The 23,623-nt window shown below is 41.2% G+C and overlaps 1 protein-coding gene across 7 annotated transcripts in view; it reads right to left on the bottom strand.

The window, feature by feature from the left end:
- ahdc1 (AT hook, DNA binding motif, containing 1) overlaps positions 1-23,623 on the bottom strand; it is a 321,455-nt gene that overhangs the window by 32,018 nt on the left and 265,814 nt on the right. For 5 of the 7 annotated variants that reach the window (XR_005631116.1, XR_005631115.1, XR_005631118.1 and 2 more), the window contains 2 exons: positions 11,544-11,581; positions 422-5,382 (listed from right to left, as the gene is read on the bottom strand). Coding sequence is in view for 1 of the 7 variants with exons in the window: in XM_039740342.1 (XP_039596276.1) it covers positions 479-5,382; positions 11,544-11,581 (4,942 nt within the window). In the remaining 6 variants the exon portion in view is untranslated. Of the gene's footprint in view, positions 1-250; positions 5,383-11,543; positions 11,582-18,361; positions 18,383-23,623 lie in introns of those variants that run through there. The other 2 variants (XR_005631119.1, XM_039740342.1) reach the window with 2 other exon arrangements.

The following is a 23,623-nucleotide window of genomic DNA, read 5'->3' as shown; positions in this document are numbered from 1 at the left end:
GCTTCATCAATGACAAAACTGGGTCCATGTTTGCCTAGTACAGCCTGCTGATCATGGCACCAGAGACTGGCACCGTGTTGCATGTTTGTCATACACACACATAAGAATTTCACTGTACTCTGTACATGTGACAATAAACTTGAACTTGAATAGTGGCCTGTCCAATGGTAGAATACAAAATAACAAATGAAAGCAAAAATGAGTATTAAAAATTTTTGGATGGGAGATGTTACCAAATTTTTTGGAACGCTTGTTTTTTTTAATTCAAAAGCCAAACTTAAAATAGCAAAAGGCAGAAAATGAAGAAATGGGTGTATGGCATCAAGAAGGACACACATGAGTGAATATTACAAAAATAGAAGTCTTTTAACATGTCGCTTTGTTCCATTTCATTGTGTGAGCTGTTGAAAGTGTTGCCTACCTATAAACAGACCCTTGATCTTCCCAGTAGCGTTGCTTACCCTCCCTGCCCCAGACCCTATAGGCTGGTCACTGTGAAAGTGTCCTCGGCGTGCTGGTCGAGCAGTTGGCTCAAGACGCCACCACGATGAGAGGAGAGGCTTAGGCCAGCCTGCCCATGTGTCTGAAGACTGGGATAACGGAGGTGGTAGGTTTCCAAAGAAACTTGGAGGCCAGGGTCATTTAGTCCAGAAGGAGGCGAGTTCATTTCAACTGCAGCCGACGATGAAGCGACCAGAGGATTAGGACCAACTGAAAGTGGGGGATAGGAGGATGTGGGTCTGAGTGGTCCTCCCCTAGGCATCTCTTGGGTGTCCTTCTCAGTCCTGCCCAGAGATATGGAATTAAGTAGATGTGGACTAGTTCCCATGATGTTGTTCCTCTCCAAAAATTCATCTCTCTTCTCATAGTGGTGAGGACTCCCCGTTAATGAGCTGCTCTGTTGATACCAATATGCAGAGCTGCTGTAGGGAGGAGAATCATACTGAGATCCGGGCATATCTTTGCCAACTCTATGGGGACTCTGGGCAGCACAGGAAAGAAGTCTCCTGGCATCACAGGGCATGAGGCTGTTGCTGTCTTTGTATGCTAATGTCGGAGAACAGTTGGGTGAGAAGGCTTTGGAATGGCCCCCATAAGGATGAGGGGGCTTGGAAGGGGGTGACTGGAAGGATTTAGACTCAAGCTGTAATCCAACAACTGGTGACAAAGAGGCCGTTTCATTATGGAAAATCTGGGTAAACTTCTCCTCTGAGGATGGTGTGGAAGGGTTAACCGAGTAAGGGCTTGAGTATCCACACTGCTCTCTTTCACTCAGTCCTAGGTTTTGCGATTGTGATGAAAGTGGGGACATACTACTACTATCACCACTGTAATAGTCCATTCCTAGGTCTGGGCTGTCCTGAAACAGAGGCATTGCGGATGGTTGGTTAGGCTGTTTATGAGCCTTGGGTTTTGCCAGAGTGGTGCGTTCTCGTCTGCAGGAGGAGAATCCACCACGGGATCCTCTTGGTTGTCTACCTCCCATGGAGCCCCTTTTTGGACCTGGAATTGGTGAAGAGGAGCTTGAAGGAGAAGGGACAGGAGGGAAACCAAGGTGACAAGCTTCTGCTTGAGTTTCGGCTTTTTTCCGCCTACCCCGTCCAGGTTTGGTACCTCCTTGGAACAGGACACTCTGATTCCAGTTGTATGACGGAGCTGAGGAGGTCTCATTCCAATCCATCATCAGTTTTTCCAAACTGGAGAGGCTGGATTGGCTTTCCGCAGAAGCAGGTGGGGGTGGGGGCGGGTCATGCTGCTTGTAAGAACTTCCTGTTGATGCAACTGGTGCTTGCTGCCCGAAGTGAGAGCTATCAGATGAGGACTCTGAGAAGGTTTCTGAGAAGGAACGCTGCTTCACTTTTTGAGGGGTGTAGTTGGAAATGTCCAGGATATCTTTAGGTTCATTATAGGTGCCATAGTCAAAGGAACCAGGAAAATGTGGCCTGAAAGAATCAGTATTCCAGACTCCGCCACACCCTGGATAGCTGGGTCGGTAGCCCCACTGAGCAGTTGAGGAGTACTGACGACAGCTTTCTGGGGAAGAGGGAAAAGACTCATTGGTGTTTTTTGTGTGCATAAAATTCCCAGGAGATGCAGTTCTACCATGATTTTCCCCTTGCAATGAGGGCGTATGCGCAATGCCTTGAAAGTGACCACTACTATATATGCATTTACTTAATGGATTTGTGCCTTGGAGGCCTGCAAAGCATGTGCTTGAACTGCTTCCTGGAGACACCTGCAGTGATTTGCTGCTGCCACTACCATAAGGGAAACTACAGTCTGGGTTACGCTGTCCTTCAAACTGTTTCATTGTTGGCAAAGAGGCATTAGAAGTACTGCTCATTGACTGTGATCCAGACCCAAAGCCAGGATAGTGGGAAAAACTTCCAGCTGGGTGTGGTGAACTTGGAGACCTGGACAGAGAAAGTGGTGGGACCATTTTTTGGAAGGATGTAGGAGAATTCTGTGAAAGGCTATATGTTGCAGTTGTGGTTCCAGTCCCAGTTCCAGTCCCAGTTCCGGTTCCAACCTGGGGATACGCAGATCTGGAGAGATTTGATGCCTGAGAGACAGACTCAGAATTGTTTGGGCTTGCTTTGGGACACCGCTTTTGGTAAACAGGAGACCACCGTTGGCACTGAGCTGCATTGGCTGTTTCGAAACAACCAGGAAGTTTATGAGATTCAGCTCTCGATGACTGTGAAGACATGGAGAAATCTATTAGGTCAGAAGAGTCATCAGAATCAAGGAGTGAACGAAAGTACCCAGTAAACAACCCTTGGGATTCTTGGTTCCCCTGGGTCTGACTGGAGTAGAAACCCCCTTTGCCAGCATCACAGGCTACAAAACTGCGAGAAGATGTCAGGTTTTGGTATCCATAACTCTTTTCTGCTTGGTTCTGTCTTCCTTCTGATTTTGCGGGCCAGCTGCTACCCTTGCTCCAGTCAGAATCTTGATTCATACCTTGCTGTGCTCCCTTTAGGATGCCATTCTTTCGGGGGCGTCTCTTCCTAATCACTCTCTCGGCCGATGGTGCAGTGTAAGAGTGTACTGACGCTGCTCTGCCACGCTTCCGTGGAAAGTGCGAGTCTGATGGTGGGGTTTTTCTTTTCTTTCCAATCGTCTCAAAGAAGTCACTGAATGATCGTTTGAAGGATTCATTTGCATTCGCCAGTCCTCCTCTTCCACCCATGCACCCTGCCCTTCCACCTCTCCGGCGGAATCCTTGCAGTCGCTGAATAAGGATTGCGATATTTGGAGTATCAGGGGACTGCAGAGTGTTTTTAGGTTCAGTGGGAGTCCAGCATCGAGGAGGCGAACAGCGGCCAGTGGTAGGGGGCTGACGATTGAGGAAGGCTAACTTAGAAAGGACGTCACCGTAATCTGTTTTTGCATCATTGGTGTCTGCCACGTAGGAGGGCTGTGGAGAAGGCAATTTCACTCTTCTGCGCCGGCGTGGCTTTTTCACCTCATTGGCTTTTATTACTCTGGGGTCAGGTTGACCTGGAGGTACTTGTTTTGGCGGCCTTCCCCGCCTTCTTTTCAAGATGACGGGCAGCTCCCCTGGAGGAAACATGACCATCACATTCTTGCCATTATTTTTCATCTTCAGTAATGCAGCTGGCTCTCGAGGTGGTCCTTTATTGGCATCTTTTCCAGCTATTCCTGCCATTGTGTCCAACACCACTGGGTTCTCCACTGATGAGATTTTGTAGCTCTTGCTTCTCCGGCCCATATTTACAGGAATTCGTGCCACTTTGACAACGATCTTACGAACACCGACACACCTTCCTCTCTTCTTGCCTCGTGTCATGTCTGTTTCTTCCAATGGTTCTGCCTCAAGCTCGATGAGACTCTCAATGGGAACCTCGCTGCCCTCTTGTTCAGTGTCATAGCTCTTCAGGTCTATTATGCCATCCTGATCATTACTCCCTTGCCTGAAGTCTCCTTGTGCCTTCTCACAATCATCATCCTGTAATTGTAGAGGTTCCTCTATTATCTGCAAAGGTACATCAACTGATGGGACGGGCATTCTGTTCTTCCTTTCTTTAGTGCATCCTGCCAAAGATCGTCTCAATCGGGATGATTTCCTAAGATGGCATTGTATCCTTGGCCTGTGCAAACTCCGCAATGAATATTTTCTTTCTGTTTCTGGGGTCTGCGTCATTGATGAATTGTCCTTCTCACTTATCTGCTGCTGCAGCTGACTTACCAAAGTGTTTTCTTTCACTTCAGGTGTGCTTGCATGCACTATAGTAGCATTAACATTTGTCATTGGCATGCTAGTGGGGATTATATCAATAGGTTGGCATTCTGCTATAATGGGGTTTGCAGTCACTGGGGAATGAACTGGAATTTCTTCCATTGGTTCTACAGGCTCAAGAGGAGCAATAATTTCCTGGGGCATTGTGAGAGGCTGCTCCTCTGTCACATCGAGGGTTAGTACTTCCTCTTGTGGGACCAGTAAAGCTGGTACAACTTCGGGCTGAGTCTCTAGCTCCTCTTTCTGTGAAGCCTGCTGTAGAGGGTCTGGCATCAAATCTTGCTGTTGCACCTCTGGCTGAGGGGTCATATGTTGCAGTTCTCGTTGCTGGGCAATATGTCGCCGCCGACCCCTGGGTCCAATCCTTGGCTTCTTAAGGATTTTTTCTTCTGGACTACGAATGCCATTGGCCAGTGAGGGTGAGGAGAAGAAATTATAGTGCATGGAAGACATCTCAGAAGGCATCTCCATTTCTTTACCTTGCTGATTATCTTCACAGCAACCTTCCTCTCCAAGGTCAGTACAATCTAGTTTTACCCCACTGGACTGCAGATCTTCAGACAGTCGACCCTTATCCTTTGTGATGTCAATAAGCTGGACCACTGGGCACAGATTGATACGACCATTGCCACATTTTCTTTGCAATAATGACAGGATGTTGTCAATATTACCCCTGTCAGGAGACAGAAGCATTGAGCTGGATAAGTTTTTTAAGGTCTCTTCATTGTCCTCAGTTCCCTCCAACAACTCCTCTGCCAGACCCTGTTGACTTCTGTTGAGTCTGTCCAACAAACTAAGCGAAGGGGCATCCTCTTCCTGGGCACTATCATGCCCAGAGGTGTGTAAAGGCAGGTCGGACCTGTTGCAATGCTGCAGTGGGCTGTAAGGTAATGGATTATTTTCTTTTGCGTCACCATTCTGCCCTTCTGGAGCAAGCAAGTCTTTTTTTTCATTGTCATTCTTCCTCTCTTGACAGCCGAGATCAGGACCCATTGCAGAATCAAGAGAATTACAGTCGTCAGAGGTAAGTGCAAGGCAAGTTAGGGGGCTACAAGTCCTGATCTTTTGTTTCATGTCCTTCTTCATAGCTTGAGAGTCAAGGAAGGTGATGCAGGGAGCTGTTAAAAAAGTAAGTAAAGATACAATTTAATCACTGAGCTTTTAGAACTGTGCAGAATATGATTAACACTGAAGCAGTAAAACAATACAAACAGTGCAGTGATACATGCCCAGCAGCCCTTGATTATACACTGCAGAACCTCATGTGATACATAGCCAGTAGCTAAACAGTGTCCTCAAATGCCGTCTTCATCCTATGAACAGTTCAGTTCTAACTGAAGTTACTTCTCATTCAAGAACACTGATATTTGTTAGGACAAATAGGTGGTCTCTTAAAACAACTGATCTAGTGAGTGGTAGATACATTCTGCAGTCACTCTTTTAGGAGTTAGCAGAGCATATTCCAGGATATTTTGCAGACTCGATACACACTAACCATTATTATTGTCCAGTCATATTACAGTTAGGATTTATGCTACATCTTGCCCTGCTTTTATTTTTTTTTGTGTGTTTTTTGTTTTTTAAAACTCCCTTGTTACTGGCCTGTTTCCATTTTATTGTAGTGTTTGTAATTTCACCCTGTTTCCTTGTGCTCTGCTATGTCTTGTATCTTTTGCAGTGAAAACTGACTGGCAGTTAATGCTCTCAGATGCTGTGGTCAGTTGGGCTGCAGTTACTTGAGATTCTCATATAAGACACCTGCTCCATGTAACTATGTTCTCCGGCTTCCACTTATGTCGTGTTTTGTGGAAATTTCTTTATTTTGGATTTTAACTTTCTGGTTTTTGACTTTTTGGCTTGGTTTTTATGATTTTTGAACCTTAGATTGCAGATTTTATGCTGTGAAGCTCTATGCATTTTAAATTTTGATTTTTAATTATTTTGCATTTTGAATTTGTTTCATTATTTATTAACTTACATTAGAGATTAAATAAATAAATAAACTAAATAAAGATTAGAGTTGGAAAAGCGCTTTGACAGTTTTGGACTTTCCCATTTTGGTTCTGACCCTGAATTCTGGGCTGAACCATAACATGAAATACAAGTTAATTCAGTAAATTCTTGTCCTAGATTATTTTTCGCCCCGTTTGTTATAAGACTCTCAATAAGGTCTTTTCTTTGTCTTAGTCAAAGTTCAAGTGCTTCTTAATGTTCACTGCCTTCTTTTAAAGGACAATCGTTCTGGCATCTGTGGTCTTTGACCGGCTTGTTTTCCCGACCAATAACCCCAGGCCGCCAGATGGAGCCCTCCCTGCAGTATGGAGGTGCCCCGAAGACCAGCAGCAAGTCATGGACTATGTAGTTTTTATACACGACCCTGCTGGATACTACAGGGGCCGTAAGAGGGAGCTGCAGGGAGGACCGAGGACTCATTTGTGCCCTATAACCCAGAAGTGCGTCAAAGGAAGAGCGACATGCTTCTGGGGTGAGAAGAAGGACTTGTACCTGACCCGGAAGTGATAAAGAATCACGTGGATTGGGGATTGGGAACACTTCTGGGTCAGGAAGGATAAAAGGACTGCAGGAGTTCCCAGATGGCAAGCTGAGAAGGGTGGTAGGAGGGCAACGCATCTGGGAGTGGTGGAGCGTTTATTATTGAGTATTGTTTTTTTTTTTTTTTTTATGAATATAGTGCTTTGTGCACTGTGGCATTTAAATAAAGTAATCATTTGGTCTTTTTCCTGGTGTCTGGAGTCGTGGACAGGGGTTCAAAGGAGTGATACAGTCCTAAACAGTCACACATCACATGCCGCACAGGTGTGGTTCATATTGCTAGGCAGCACACCACATCTATGGCCACAGAACAGCAGTAAAAAACATGGAGAACTATAATAAAACTGTAACTAGAAATTAAAAGGAATAACATATCAGGACAAAACAGAAATGTCAGCAGTTGCATATTAATGCTTTAGTAACAAGGAGTTAATGATAATAATGATGAAAAGTAATAATATGAAATACATAATGGAAATAAAAATTTATGGGGTATTGAAAGAAAAGCATGCATTAACAAAAACATGTCCAACTTAAAGTTTACAGCAGTGTGTAGATAAAAATGAAAAAATAATTGATAACTCCATATTTAGAAAAAATAAGATTGTCTTGGAGATCTGAATCACCTGCCTAAAGCCTGGCACATGGGGTCACTCACTTCAGCCTGCTGTTAGCTAATTGCTCAGAAGTAGTTGAGGATGGATGGATAAAATATTGTGGCCTTAGGCTATTGACCATTTTGGATGGTTTAGTCCTTGTCTCTTGATTTGTAATGAGACCCTCAGCATTCACTTCAAGTGACAGTTGTCCATCTGATTGAAAATTGGACATACCTGCAATATGTGGAAAGTGTTTACTGTCAAAGGTGTCACATGAATATACCCGGACCCTGGAGCATTCATCTTTAATTAGTCTGTCCACTTATTTCTTGCCTGTGAGCTGCAAGGTTTTCAATGCATGATGTAGTCATTGTTTTGCCAGGACTCTTGTTCTGGCTTTTTTTTTTTTGTTTATTGTTCTATTTATTTATTTTCTTTGCCCTTTTAAAATTGTTGTGTTCTTTTAGATTAAAATGTTTTTGTTAATCTTATTCTTTCTGCATTTGTTATTTCATTAATCTTTTGGTATTTTTTGACCTTTTCCTATTGTCATTTAATTGTGTTAATTTGGGTTGTGATTTTTGTTTTCCTCTTTATTCTGTGCCTGGGGGAGTTGGGCCTGCAGGCACTGCCAATAAGCAGCTAATGGGGCTTCTACCTGAAGCCCAATTTAAGGGCTTAGCAGGCTTGGGATGACTGTTCAGGCATTGAGGAAGGTTCTCTGTGGCATTGGCTCCCTTTTTTCTTCTCATTAATAAGAAATGTATGCTTTTATGATATTGATCTTATAATTTTTTTCCATGCTTTCAGCCTTTTGTATTTTAGGCCTTATTGGTAATGTGTGCTTTATGTATTTGTAGGCTTTTTGATATTGAGGTTTTGCAGTTTTATGCCTTTAGGTATGCAAATAATGACACTTCTGTGTTTTGGATTTTTAAATTTTGGCCTTTTTTGCTTTGTCTTATATAGAAACGTCTACGCGTGGAAGTGTGTGTATCTGTCCAACCTGGAAGGTAGAATCGGGGTAAGGGCTCGGCCTCAAAGGAAACAGAAAACTCGCTTAGCTGCTAATAACACAAGCAAGTTCAGCACGTCAGCAAAACGAAACCTCAGAAGACAGACAAATTCACTTAGCCGCTAACATCGGCAAAAAGGTATCCCTTTTACTTTTTCTCCCACCGCTAATACACAAGCGATGCAAGCACGTCTGCAAAATGAATCCTCCTAGGAGACAGATGCCCAGAGTAGTTCCTTTCAACTACCTGACATCTCTACATTTCAATTTTTTTTCTTACGATTTCAAAAGATTCTAAGACCTCAGGCTTTTTACAGCACGGGCTTACATAGCTAGTATGTTATAACAACTTATTTTCTTGAGTATTATTTTTTTGTTGTATGGCCCTATTTAACATTGTTACCTTGTAGTCAAATGGATGCCATCCAATAGGATCATGTATTAAAAATGGAAGATGGGAGAGGGAAATCTACAAGAAGCAAACTCTTTAAAGTTTGTCCTTTCTTGGATTTCATATTGATTAGCCTTAAATCATTCTTTGGTATTTTTCAACCTTGTTTTCATTATAACTTTTTGTGTTGTTTGGTCTCATAGTAATCTGTAGTTTGACTTTTCTCCTTTAGAGTATTTTGGTGTTTTGTCCTTATTTTATTGCTTAGACTTTACTTTATTATTGTATTATTGGTAGTTTGCTCTTTGTATATCTTTGCCTTTTTTCATGTTAGTATTGCTGTGACTTAGGATTTTTATATTGCATTGCCTTTACCTTAATTGTAATTTTTCTTTTTAACCCATTTTGAAGGGTATTTAATTAATTGATCTGCATAAGGAAACAGTCAATAAACTGATACATTAAGCTATTATCTTATCATTACGGAGGCTCATTGTCCTCCTTTCTGCTCTATAAACCCTAAGTCATGACAGAAAATCATTACTTATTTATTTTTACTTTGGACTTTATGATGCTATCTTGCCGCGATCAGTTGATGGCATGGACACTTGTGTGTGCGTGTGTTGATACTGTCAGGAGGCTGGAAGTTTTACTAATTTATTATTATTTTTTGCTGGCTCATGTCTCGAGCCTTATGCAGTTCTGTTTTTTTCTTTACCTGAGGTATTTTAATTGAATCACTGTATAACTCCGTGTTTAGATTTGGTTTGGGATGTTTTTCCACCGCCATTTGGTTTTCTTTCGACGGTGTCTTGGTTGCTTTCTGATGTCCGGATGTTCCCAGGAGGGTTGTGTCCTCACTGGTCATAACAGAATAGAAGGCTCATTCTAGGTTGATTTCCTCATCGGACTACATGGGATTCCAAAACCCTTCATCACATTTTGATCTCCTGGCTAAGAACTCTGCAATCTTTTTTTTTTTTTTTAACTTAAGTTTTGTCTCACGTTTCCGGCTTTGGTATTTGTTATTCTGATCTCATGGTCTGCAGTGGGCTGGCGCCCTGCCCGGGGTTTGTTTCCTGCCTTGCGCCCCGTGTTGGCTGGGATTGGCTCCAGCAGACCCCCGTGACCCTGTAGTTAGGATATAGAGGGTTGGATAATGGATGGATGGATGGATCTCATGGTTCTGACCACTGCTTCATCTTTTGACTGCGTCTTTTTCACCGAGTCATCTATGGGCATACTAGATATGCAGTTCCACTAGCTGATATAATGTTAACAATGAACACTTATCTCACCTTAGTTACCTGGTTGAAGGCTAAACAGTCTTTAAGTTTTTCTACATAATAAAGTAAATAAATAATTTCAGATCCATCTGTTGAGTACAAATATATGTTTTCCTTTTCAAACTTAAGAAGGAAAATATGATAAATTGCTTCCTGGCGCTTGCCTATTTAATGACTACAGACTTTAACATTAGAATATCATCTCTGCGAAATATTAGAAAAGAGTACAGCATATTGGAACATTCATATTTATGGACAAATATACCAGTCACTACAGGGTCCCACACCTATTCATCCATCCAATTTTAAATCTATTTAACTTAAACTTAGAGGGGACCCAAAGCCCCAGGAGTGATGGGAAAAGGCAGGGTCTCATATTGTATTCTTTATTTTAGAAGTGGAGTAGTCATAGAAATACTACAATGTAACCTGAAGTGCAAAACAATGGAGCAGTGCGAATTGAGACACCTTGGACAAGAACACATCCACCATACTACATAAGAGCTCCAAAGACACAAGTGCAAGTTCCCTCTCTAGTCAGATGTCATGGATAGCATGCCATGTATGACAGCAAGGCTGAGCATGAGCTAATAAGTCTAAACATTTCTGAACATACGTATATCATCTATTCACATTTTTGGCATTACATGGACAACAGAAGCCAGCTGTGAATGGAATAGCAGTCTGTTGCAAGGCATACTCAAGCACACAGTGACACACAGTCACCAATACCAGGCCAATGTAAAGTCATTAATTAATCTAACTGCACCCTCTAAAGGTAGGAGGAAGGCTGAAACCCCACAGACACATGGAGAGAATATGTAAACAACTTAAAGGCAGAGCCCATGCTGGGATTTGAACCCTGTCTCTTGGTGTTGTGAGACAACAGCATAATGCCCCAATCCACCCTAAGAATTGCTTTCCATTTAATATGAAGTGACAATAAAAATATACAAATAGCAGCTACTGTGGACAATTAATTTTACTGCTTTAATAAAATAAAATCTATTTATTCACGCTTTTTAATTTTTGCATCTGTCAAAGTAATGAGGAATAGTAATCCTTTTAAAAATAAAAATTAGAAAGCATGTTTTCTGATGTAAACTAGCTAGCATAATATTCCTAAACCCACTAAATACAGTTCAGGCTCGGATGGGAGTTCAGGGGAGCCAATTCATTAAAGTGCAAACTAACACACTAGGCCTATTTAGAATAACTAATTATCCTAAACTTCATATTTATGGAGGTTTGGGAAGAAGCCTCATGTGGACAAAGGGAGAACATCCAAATTACACAAGACGTGGCCCAGGGATTATAACCCAGGACACTGGATCCTTAAGTCAGGCAGTGCTCCCCACAATGTCACATCTTAAACTGCCTAACTTAATATAACAACACCTTTAAACATTTAGCAAAGACAATGTATGCTGCTTACCTTCTCCAGAGTCTTTCCTCCCATTGCACTTGATATCCCTGCAAATGAAGCAGAAAGAAAATGCAATGTCAGAAATCAAAATTATTTAAAGTGTACCACAAGAGTACTATTTGATTATAAACATTCGAAGGCCAAACTGCATGTGCAGCCTGTGTAGAGGCCTGGAGATGGTTCATCTTCATTTCAGATGCAAGTCCCTAGTGATATGGGTGCCCAGCAAACACGATTTCTTACACTCTTACACTACTAGGTCTATATATTGTATGTAAAAGAACAGTAAAAATGAAAACATTTAATGAATTTAAATGAAATATGTTAACAAACATGATGAATATCAAGGCATGGTGACGCAGTGAGTAGCACTGTTGCCTCAGTCCAGGCCTGCTCAGTGTGCTATATGCATGTTCTCCCTGTGTTCATATGAACTTCTTTTTGTGAGTCTAGTTTGCTCCTGTAGTTTAAAGACAGATTGTCAAGCTGATTGCCAGCTCCAAATCTGCCCAGCACAAGTAACTGTAATAGACTGGTATACCATCAAGGGTTGGTTCCTGTTTTGTGTCTGAGGTTTTTAAGGAGACATCTCACCCCATAATCCTGTACAGGAGACACCACATTTAGGGGCATGGAGAAAAGTGAAGTCTTTCTGTGGCACATAAGCAAGAAAAATAAGGAAGGTCTTACATGTTTCTCTTGGTATCCAAATGTAATTCTGGGTAAAACTGTTTAATGTACTACTAGATCTCACACTCCAGGTAAAAAAGGCTACTGTCTTTGCATTGTGTCAGGCTAGTTAAGGGCCTTGGCTATACCGCCTCTGGCAGGCAGCCCTCACTGTATGAGGCTCAATCATTAATAAGCTCACTATTTCATACTGACCTTGGCTTTAAATTGCTGCTAAAACTTGGAATTGTTTCTAAGCCTCTGATTTTTAGGCATTTTAATTTGCTTTCCATTTAACTCTCCCTGCCTTCACTCTAGTCTTGACCTTTGGCTCCATTCTGCAGAGCACTCATGCTATGACTCCCACGTCTCCATTCTTCCTTAAGCTGATACTCTCCCATTCTGGATCATTTTCAGATAAACCCATGGGTACCTGCAGTGGATGCTGATAGCTTAACTGAAGGTGAAGGGCAAATGTTACAATGGAATGTTACTATGCACGATTAAAGGACAACAGGAGACTCTCTTAAAAATAACATGTTGAAGCTGAGTGCAACTACCTTGGTTATTTTATCCACCTGTTTTTAGAGTCTGATTAATCCAAGAAAACATCAAGTCGAGTTTTGCAAGTCCCTAACGTCTTACTGTCAACCATACTACTCGGTAGCTTATTCCAAGTGTCTATCGTTCGTTGTGTAAAGAAAAACTTCCTAATGTTTGTGTGAAATTTACCCTTAACAAGTTTCAACTGTGTCCCCGTGTTCTTGATGAACTCATTTTAAAATACAAGTCTCGATCCACTGTACTAATTCCCTTCATAATTTTAAACACTTCAATCATGTCACCTCTTAATCTTCTTTTGCTTAAACTGTACAGACTCAGCTCTTTTAATCTTTCCTCATAATTCAACCCCTGTAGCCCTGGAATCAGCCTTGTCGCTCTTCTCTGGGCTTTTCTAGTGCTGCTATGTCCTTTTTGTAGCCTGAAGACCAGAACTGCACACAGTACTCAAGATGAGGCCTCACCAGTGCATTATAAAGGTTGAGCATAACCTCCTTGGACTTGTACTCCACAGATCGTGCTATATAACCTAACATTCTGTTAGCCTTCTTAATGGCTTCTGAACACTGTTGGGAAGTTGATAGCTTAGAGTCCACTATGACTCCTAAATCCTTCTCATAAGGTGTGCTCTCGATTTTTCCGACTGCCCATTGTGTATTCAAACCTAACATTTTTACTTCCTATGTGTAAGACTTTACATTTACTGACATTAAATTTAATCTGCCACAAATCTGCCCAAGCCTGTATGCTATCCAAGTCCTTCTGTAATGATATAACGGATTCCAAATTATCTGCTAATCCACCTATCTTGGTATCATCTGCAAACTTAACCAGCTTGTTACTTATATTCCTATCTAAATCATTTATATATATTAAAAATAGCAGCGCCCTAGCACTGACCCCTGTGGAACACCACTCTTAACATCAGCCAGTTCTGATGAGGTTCCTCGCACCATCACCCTCTGCTTCCTGTGTCTGAGCCAATTCTGCACCCATCTAAAAACATCACCCTGAACTCCCACTTCTTTTAACTTGATGCCCAACCTCTCATGTGGCACCTTATCAAATGCTTTCTGAAAGTCCAGATAAATAATATCATAAGCTCCACTTTGATCGTATCCTTTTGTTGCCTCCTCATAGAATTCCAACATGTTAGTAAACACGACCTCCCTCTTCTGAACCCATGCTGACTGTTCAGAATAACTCCTGTCCTTGCCATGTGTTGCTCAATCTTATCCTTAATAATTCCTTCCATTAATTTTCCTGTGATGCATGTTAAGCTTACTGGCCTATAGTTGCTTGGATCTGCCCTGTCACCCTTTTTATATAATGGGATGATATTTGCCATTTTCCAGTCCTTTGGAATCTCTCCAGTGCACAGTGACTTCCTAAAAATATGTGTCAAGGGTTTATATATGTACTCACTAGCCTCCTTAAGAACACGAGGATAAATATTATCTGGGCCTGGTGATTTGTTTGATTTCATCTTATTTAATCTGAGCAGCACTTCTCCCTCTACAATTTCCAAATCCCTCAGTACCTCCTTAGTAGTGCTTTACCTCTGGGAGGTTATCCACTTGCTCACTTGTAAACACCTCAGAAAAATGTAAGTTTAGGGCATCTGCTATTTCATTGTCTGTATCTTTTAATTCCCCTTTACTATTCCTGATGAACTTGACCTCCTCCTTAACTGTTCTTTTACTACTAAAATACTGAAAGAATCTCTTGGGGTCTTCTTTCACCTTATCTGCTATATTCCTCTCCAACTGTCTTTTAGCCTCTCTGATATCCTTCTTAATGGTTGCCCTCATGTTCTCATACACTCTATGATTCTCTTTGCAGTCATTAGTCTTATATGCCTTATACAGCAGTTTTTTTCCTTTGCAACTTCTTTTTTAAATCTTTATTAATCCATCGTGGAGTTTTTTTTAGTTTCCTATTAATTCCAAATTTAGGTATGTATCTGTCCTGCATTACATGTAAAACATTTTAAACCTGTTCCACTGCTCCTCGACTGTCTCCACATTTAAAAGCTTATCCCAGTCTATCCTACTTAGACTTTGTCGCATCTGCTCAAAATTAGCCCTACCAAAGTTCAACTTAACAATTTTAGTCTTTGCATCTGTACTCTTACAAAATACTGAGAATTGTATTACATTATGGTCACTTGACCCTAGTGGTTCAATCACCTCTACACCCTCAATTCTATCCTGATTATTACAGAATACTAAATCCAGACAGGCTTCACCCCATGTTGTGTTAAAAAACAGTCACTGATTACTTCTAAAAACTCCTGCTCTTGTGCTCCTCCATCTGCAAGGTTATCCCAGTTAATATTTGGATAATTAAAGTCCCCCATGACTATACTAAAAAGATGTGTGTTGAAATTACTGTCTGTACTGTCTGAATTGGGTGGTCTATAACACACTCCTAAAATAAGACCTCTTTCCCTAATATTTTCCAGGCAAAGCCACATGTCCTCACTAAGATGGGGCTCATCATCCAACTGAAGATGACTTACATTTAAACCCTGTTTGGCATAAACAGCAACCCCACCTCCTTTTCTGTTCTTTCTATCCTTCCTAAAAAATGTGTATCTCGTCTATGTTACACTCATCCCCATCTTTGTTATTTAGCCAGGTTTCCGTTATTGCTATAATATCATAATTATGCTCTGCTACATACAACTCCAACTCACTTACCTTATTTTTGATACTTCTAGCATTAAGGCAAGCTATTTTTAATGTGTTAATCCTTCTACATTTATGTTTGCTTAGAATTTACATTACTATACATTTTTATTTCTACACCATTGTTTGTGTTTCCATGTATAGATCTAAACCTGGCCTGTCCTAAACTCCCTGACTCCCCAATCCATTAATGGTTCACTGGCATCCGGTTAAAATAAAATGGTATGATATATAGGGTGGCACAGTTATTTACTGGCACTGCTGCCTTATTACTACATAGACGTATATTTAGTTTTCATGCTGGTACTGTAAATATCGGTATGGAGCACATATTCTCATAGATGAGAAACACTGCTGTGGCTCCTTCATACCTGTGGCAATACATATTTATAATGCCTCACAGTGACTTCTTCATTGTTGTTAGCCAAGTCAGAGGTTTCTTCTTCTTTGTCATTCTTGTGTGCATTTAAGGGGGTTGTTGTTGTTTGCTATACTTCTATATTTTTTGAGTGTCTGTAAAAGCTAATTTTCCCCTTAGGACACATAAAGTACTATCTGTCTATCTATCTATTTACAGTATCTATAGGTGGAATCCCACTATAACGAAACTCACCATAAAAATATTTTGTTATAATTGAAATTTCGTTATAACGAATATGGGGATAATATTTATAATATTTTGACCAGGGCCAGCCAGTAATTCACCATCTCTAACAGCAGCAGAGCAAGGACACCTCCGTGGCTGCTCTGCTGCATCTGGTAAACAGTAAACTGTGGGCAAAGCAATTGTCTGTCTTCTGCAGGAACAGGGTTACCTCGTACTGTGCTTGTCACACAATGTTTAACATTCAACAACGGGCTTTGATCTGCCTTCTCTAGACCATGGCTGCCACAGTGGTGATTCCGACCCACTGGTGTTCTCCTAATCTGAAGATGGGAGCTAAAGTAGGAACGTTGCCCGTTTATTTGAAAATAAGATGTTGGATGTAACTTTTTAAAAAAAAATAGCAATACAGGAATGAAAATACAGAATGAAAACGAGATGTTAGATGTATTTTTTTAGAAATACAAGTACAAACACAGAAAAGTTTGAGAAGCATTGTGAAACTCCAAACAGTACAGTAGCCGCACACAACACAACTGCCCGTGCGGACGCTTGGTGGAGCACTGACTCTGAATTGGGCTGTATGTATGATGTCGTGCTTATACACTAGCTGAGCCTGCCGAGACTGTCTGACACTGGAAACTTTGCAAAAGACTGTCTCTTTCTTTGAGACAACCTGTTGTAGGGTTCCCAAGACTTGGTGTGGAAAGTGGGTTATAGAGAGCAAGTGTACCAAGGTACAAAGTGAGGCCCAAATCGGACAGACCACACATCCATACCTATGGCACTGGACGCACTTAGAAAGGCTAGCCAACTCCATAAGCACATATTTTGTGTCTGGGGGGGTAGAAGCCAAAACAAACATGGAGAAAATATAAACCCTTAATCCATCTACTTGCCTTACAGTAAACCTAGCTCTTTAATGTAAAAAAAAATCTTGGGACAAGACAAGACTTTTTTTACCAGCGACGAGACGTGATCTTTTGAAGAGAGACACTTTCATATCCCGCGAGACAGTCAAGTCACGTCATAATTACAACCTTTGGAAGCAAGTCCCATGAGACGGTGACTTTTGCAAGTCCCACCCTACTTGCAACCATTTTCAAACAAGACCACGGTCATCTAACCCCTCAGTTGCTGGAATGATTTTGGCAGACACACTTCCTGTGCTCTCACCTCTTAAAAATTTTAAGACACGAAACAAACCCTGGGCAGGGTGCCAGCCCACCACAGAGCGCACACACACACACACTAGGGACAATTTTAGGATCACCAATGCAACTAACCTGCATGTGTTTGGTCTGTGGGAGGAAACCCGAGTACCCGGAGGAAACCCACGCAGACACGGGGAGAATATGCAAATTCCACGCAGGGAGGATGCAGGGAGGACCCGGGAAGCGAACCCGGGTCTCCTAACTGCAAGGCAGCAGAGCTACCACTGCGCCACCATGCCACCCTTGAAGAATTCATCCACACCTATATACTGAGCATTAGGTCACGCTGGAGAGGCTATTTAACCTAACATACACATCTTTTGGGTGTGTGAGGAAACTCAGATCGACATGGGGAGATAACTGCCAATTTACTGATCCGCCTTAATTCATATTTTTAAGGTCTTGAGTGTGGCCAGATCCTATGGAGGCAGCCTCAGGCACTAGTCAGGAACAAACCCTGGAAGTGGTGCCAGTAGAGGAGAAATAGAAATCAAAAGTGTGTGTCCATAATCCCATATTTACTAATATTTAAATAGTAGAATAGGTGGCAGATTGCAAATGAATAAGGCCAAAGACTGTAGTAGCACATACAGTAAAAGTGAAAGTTAATCCTAAATGATATACCATTTTGTAATAATTCAGTAATTGTTCTAGAACACCCTTGTGAAAACTGCAATATAGAATTATATCACTAGAGGTCACTAACAAGTTCTTGAGACAAAAAAGCTCCTATAAAGTCCTGTTGCACCTTGTCCCACCCACCCCCATTTTTATCTTAAAAGAAGTAGCATTCAGAATTAACTAGAAAAGTGTCTCTGTCCCTTTGTAGCCTGCCACAAAAAGATTCAGGGGACATGACCTCTGATGGCAATGACTCATATAACACCTGCCTGCCAATGGCAAGTTAAGCCACTGACAGCATGCTGGCACACGCTGGGCAGCTTGAAGCAGATTGTGAACCTGTCAATTGTCATACTTTCTGAGGTGCGCCTGCCAATCTCATAATTACCTTGTCATAACCTCTCAAATAAGTTGCGTCATTGATTACTAAAAAAAAAAAATAGAAAAAATGAAATGTGTCACACTCACAATTACTCTTTGCTTTTCTTTAATTCCTGCCACCATCTTGCATTTAATCTACGGCCATGCCTGCTTCACACTAGAACCGTGCAGCTGCAAATCAAATGGCTCTTTGGAAACGGACCCATGCTGAGTGTGTTTTCCTGAAGATGCGAGCCAGAAGCTAAATCGCTGCAGAGACCAGGTAGACGAGGGGGAAAAAAAACGCAGAAGAGCATATTTATTTCTTGTTGTTTCTCTATTATTGGTTTGTGCTCAATCTGTAATCAATATTTTCCCTTTGTACACAATAAGCTGTGCTAGCTGTTGTCAGACAGTGGCAAACGGCACCTTGGTGAAGTCGATAGAATAAAATACGTCAAATAAATATCACCCATTGAAGCCCCCTATAGCAAACCTCCATCACCTACCAACTGCGTATCTGTACCCGCTGAAGCAAACGCCATACTGAAGTTTAGAAGAGTTCTTTACAGTGACTGAATGAAATTAAAGACATGGCTGCATACGGGACGCAGATTCAGGAACCTTCAAGTTTGCGGCACTGCCAAATTCAGGGTGTCCAACTCAGCTTACCGATGGCTGCGACTTCTGCTAAAGTTTAATTACAAAATAACTTTTAATCAGAAGCTGATGAAATTCTTTTGTGATTAGGAAGCCTTTGTCTCATATTCAACAATGAATAGTTCAAAACACAGATGCTAAATTGACCTCTGCACCCAGCTTGAACTATCTGCTGGGTTTAATTTCTTTTTGTTGACTTGCTTGCTTAGTTTGGCTCCTTTTTTCCCCAACTGATGCTTTTTCAGATTTGTCTATCTGCTGTCACAGTTAGCCCATCCTGCTCATCAGAAATGAGGGGGATACAAAATATAACATTAAAGAGTTACAATAACACCTGATGTTACACAACATGTCCCTTTGGGTTACTAAGACCAAGCAGAAATGGATTGAAGCGCAGTCTTTGAAGGTCCATTGACTGATGACCAATTCTCATTTCTGAGTCCAATAGGAATCCAAATAACTGCTGGAATTTCACCCCTCTAGGCTATTATGAGTGCTACATAGTGGTCAGCCCAGCAAGATGGACTTTGATGCATCTGATAAATCTAAATGACAATTCTTCATGGGTGAACTGGGTCACACTGTGAGTACTATAACTTTGAAAAACAACATCTTGTTTGTGAAGGATTACATGGGAGTATGTAAGGCCCCCTAGAGGTGACACTTTATTTCAAAAAGGTGTGTCTTGATATTAGAAATGACTCCACAAGGGCTGAAAGTTCATTTTGTTATTAAAGACAGAGACTAGTTAAGGGTGGTATAACTCCAAAACACTGGGCTCAAATCTCAGGTGTGGAGTTTGAATGTTGTCTCTGTATTTATGTCAGATTGTCATTTCTCTCTCTAGGCCTCAAATGCATAAAATTTAAATGGATTGTATGATTAAATGTGGACATGCACATGAGTGGGTATGACCTGTTTGTGACTGGGGTTGGCTCTTATGTTGTTCCCAGTGCTGCTGGAAATGGCCCTTGCTTCCCAAAAACCTAAAATTGGATTAAGTGGGTTCAGTAAATGGATGGATGGACAAGCCCTCCGAAAATGTGTCTGAATATAAAAAAAAAATGGCTGTGATGTTAAACTAAAGTTATGTGAACGGAGGTCAAAAAGGAAATATGCAGCTACATAACATAACATAATATTTTCTCAGATTAAGATAATCCAGTTCTAGGGCTCGGTGATCTGAAGAATATTCTTAGGAGCATCAGGTACAATTCAGGAACAGATCTTAGAGAGGGTGCCAGTCCATCACTGGACCCATTCATGCTAAACCCACACAGGGCAGATACACTTAGAATATAAGAAGAGAGGAGACCTATCAGTCCATCACTCCCATTTGGCTGGCTGTTAGCTAAATTGTTCAACGTATCTGGATGAGTTATAGCATCTCCAGGTAACCTAACAATTATGACTTTGAGGGTGTGAGTGGAAAAGCCATATAGATAAATACGTGGCACAGGATTCAAACCCAAGATGCCAGATTTGTGAAGATGCACTACAATGCAAAATATCTTCATTTCCTAGAACAATGTTCTGCTATTGTTTATAATGGTAGTAGGTTGCGGAGGGTTTGCAAAGTGGGTTGAGCATTGGGTGGCCACTCCAATAATTACACTGTTTCCCCTGTCACTTTCTATTCACCTTTTCTTATCCTCAGTAAGTAACAAGCCGCAAGTATGCCAGGCATTAGGAGAACAGGCAAGAGTTACTGGCATGGGATGAACAATTCTACAACTTGCGTTTCAGTGTTTTGGTTGCTGGGGAGCCTGTATTCTTGGGGGCTTGGCAACTTGAGTTCTGATGGCACTCTGCTCATCGATTAGAGTATTAATGAATTTACTGTCGGTGATGTGGTTATTGGTCACTGGAACACTATCGATCACTGCACTGATCAGGACATTAGGGTTGATGGGGTCATTGGCTGCTTTAATGCAACTGATCAATGTAGAAAGAGTGGTTTGGTCAATAGTTGCTGTTATGCTGTGGATCAAAGTAATGACAACATTATTCCTGCTGATGTGGTTGGTGGTCAATATAATGCGGTTTTTCATTATATATATTTTTTATTGATTTTATTAAATATTTCATTATTTTACTGGAAGGATTACTGGTCACCATAATGTCACTGATCAAAGTATCCATTGATATCTTAAGATTGATGAGATTATGGGTCACTATAATGTTACTGATAAGAATACAGATAATTATTTTGATCTTGACATGATTATTGATAACTGCTAAGCTATTGATCACAGTAATGATTACTGTGTTGTTGTTGGTTATTGGTTATTGGTCAATGCAATACTGTTGATCACAGTACCGAACACTGCATGCTGTTGATGTGATTATTGGTCATGTTAATGTTATTCATTACAGTATTTTCAATTGCCTTGTCATTATTTTTCATTCTAGTGCTACAGATAATATTACTGATCAAGAAGGATGTGGTTATTTGTCATTATATACAGTTGATCACAGTATTAACCATTATACTGGTTTGTTTGTTACTGTGACTTATTGAACATCAGTTTAGTTTTGGGTCATTAGAGACAAAGAGACAATTTGGTTGGTTAGTTTGGTTACAAACTATTTGAGTTTATTTCAAAAACCTGTCAGGGATTTTGCTCCAGGAACATCAATCTGAAGGCGTGATTCCCTGCATTGCTGTCACTGTAATTCTACTAATCCCAGTAGTGATGGCTGCTTGCCTTTAGATATGCTCACCCATCACTGTAATCCTGGTTTAGTTTTCAGATTCTCATTTAGTAGGAAACCTCACACTTGGTGCAGCACCATTTCGTCTGCCTGCCTTGCAGATCTCTCATAGTAATTCAGCAGCACAAACTACCTCCAGCTGTCACCTTCACTACAAAGCATGCTAGGTTTTCTTAAAAGAGCTGCTGTTATATTTTGTTTGAAATAATTTCCTCTACAAAGTATACAAGCATTATCAATCTTTCAATTAAATATTGTTTGTGATCACTACCACACTCATTTTTCAGACATTCTGTGAGGGTGTTTTATCCGTTTCTGTAGTGCAGGAGTCAGAGCCTATCAGTAGGGGGCGATGATGTGTCACGTCCTCCAGTCTTTTCTGTGCTGTGGATACTCACATTGGTAGGCTTTGTTCTCAAATTACATTTTAACTTATACACTATCTATACTAAGAAATGCTCATTATTAACACAAAAGCTATGTTAGAAACCTATGTGAAAAAGCATTCACTTGTTACCATGCGTTTGTTGTCAGTGTACTTCCCTTGATTGGGTATAGAAATATAAGGAAAAAAAATTGCGGTCAAAGTAGAGACATAGTGTGGTGTGACAGTATCCTGGTTTCCCTGGGCTACTTGGTTCCCCCAAATCTTTTTTCTCTATTCTCCATTGTCCTGGGCATCGTTTGAGGTGAGACCGATTCTTTTCACGTCATCCAACAGCACGTCCAGCCCTATCTTGTTCAGCCTCCATCAGGCCTCATCCCCTTCACCTTCATCCTCTGCTTTTCGTTTCACATACCTAAACCTCAGTTTGCTTCTCCTCACCACACCTATCACATCCCTATCAAGACGTCTCTTAACCCAGCATTCATCTTCCTCTGACTCCACCTCAGTCTACACATCCACCTGATCATCCTCATCTATGTTCTGTACTGCTTTCATCAGTCATGTCTCAGTCCCACATACCTCCTTACACACCTTTCTTAAATTGCACTCTTTAAAGCCAGAGAAGCCCTGTAACTAGTCAGAATGGGGACAGTTCACAAAACGTCATCAATACACCTCTCACACTAGTTATCACTGCTGTGCCCACACCTTCATCTGCTCTCCATATGTCACACTGTATGACTTATTCATCATAGAAATGTTAAAAAATAAAATCTGCCACACCAGACTTACAGTGGCAGCACACCTTGTTCTGCCATTTCATATATACATATATAAATGCAGGTTAAGTGAATTGGCAATATAAACTGGCCCTAGTGTGTGTGAGTGTTCACCTTGCAAAGCACTCGAGCCCTGTGGGTGATTCCTGCCTTATGTTCAATGCATGCTGGGTTGCTTCCTTGCAACCCTGCCATGGATAAGTGGGTTGAGAAAATGATAGATGGACATGCAGATATTTGGTGTGTATCTCTGTTAAGAAGGAAGAAACGTGTTTTTGATGTGTTGGGCAGCCCAGCTAGAAGTGGAATAGTAGGATGAGATTGTAGGCCAAGCACAGAAAACAGACTCCATGAATAGTGTCTTCTGTTAAAAAGACACAGACATTATGAATATGAAGCATTGTCCATTACTCGTAATCATTTCATGATGTCCATTCAATTAGCTTAAAACAAGGCTATCGCAGTTGTTAGCACCCAACCGAGGATGAACACCAGGCGCTGTCATGGTACGAGTGGAGTCTACATGCTCTCATATTGTCTGTGTGGGTATCTTTCTTGGTTTTGTTTTTCTTCTCAGACCACCAAAGACGTGTACAGTAGGTGTACTGGCAACTTTAAAATGGCTCCACTGTAAATGAGTGTGACTGTGCTTCTGCCCTTTCAAGGATAGGTTCTAGATTGCATTACACATATTTGAGAATGTATTGTATGTACCAAAGCACTCAGTTTCCTGATTCTTTCACACCCTGTAATTTAGCAGCAACCTTTAAAAGAACCATAGATTGAAATGATTGGCAATGGCTGACAAATTGTCTTATTTCCATTTTA

This window comes from Polypterus senegalus, chromosome 17 (genome assembly GCF_016835505.1).
Source record: "Polypterus senegalus isolate Bchr_013 chromosome 17, ASM1683550v1, whole genome shotgun sequence".
In the NCBI taxonomy this organism is placed as follows: domain Eukaryota; kingdom Metazoa; phylum Chordata; class Cladistia; order Polypteriformes; family Polypteridae; genus Polypterus; species Polypterus senegalus.
Note: the sequence above shows the minus strand (reverse complement) of the source record. Positions and strands in the feature narration are given on the sequence as shown.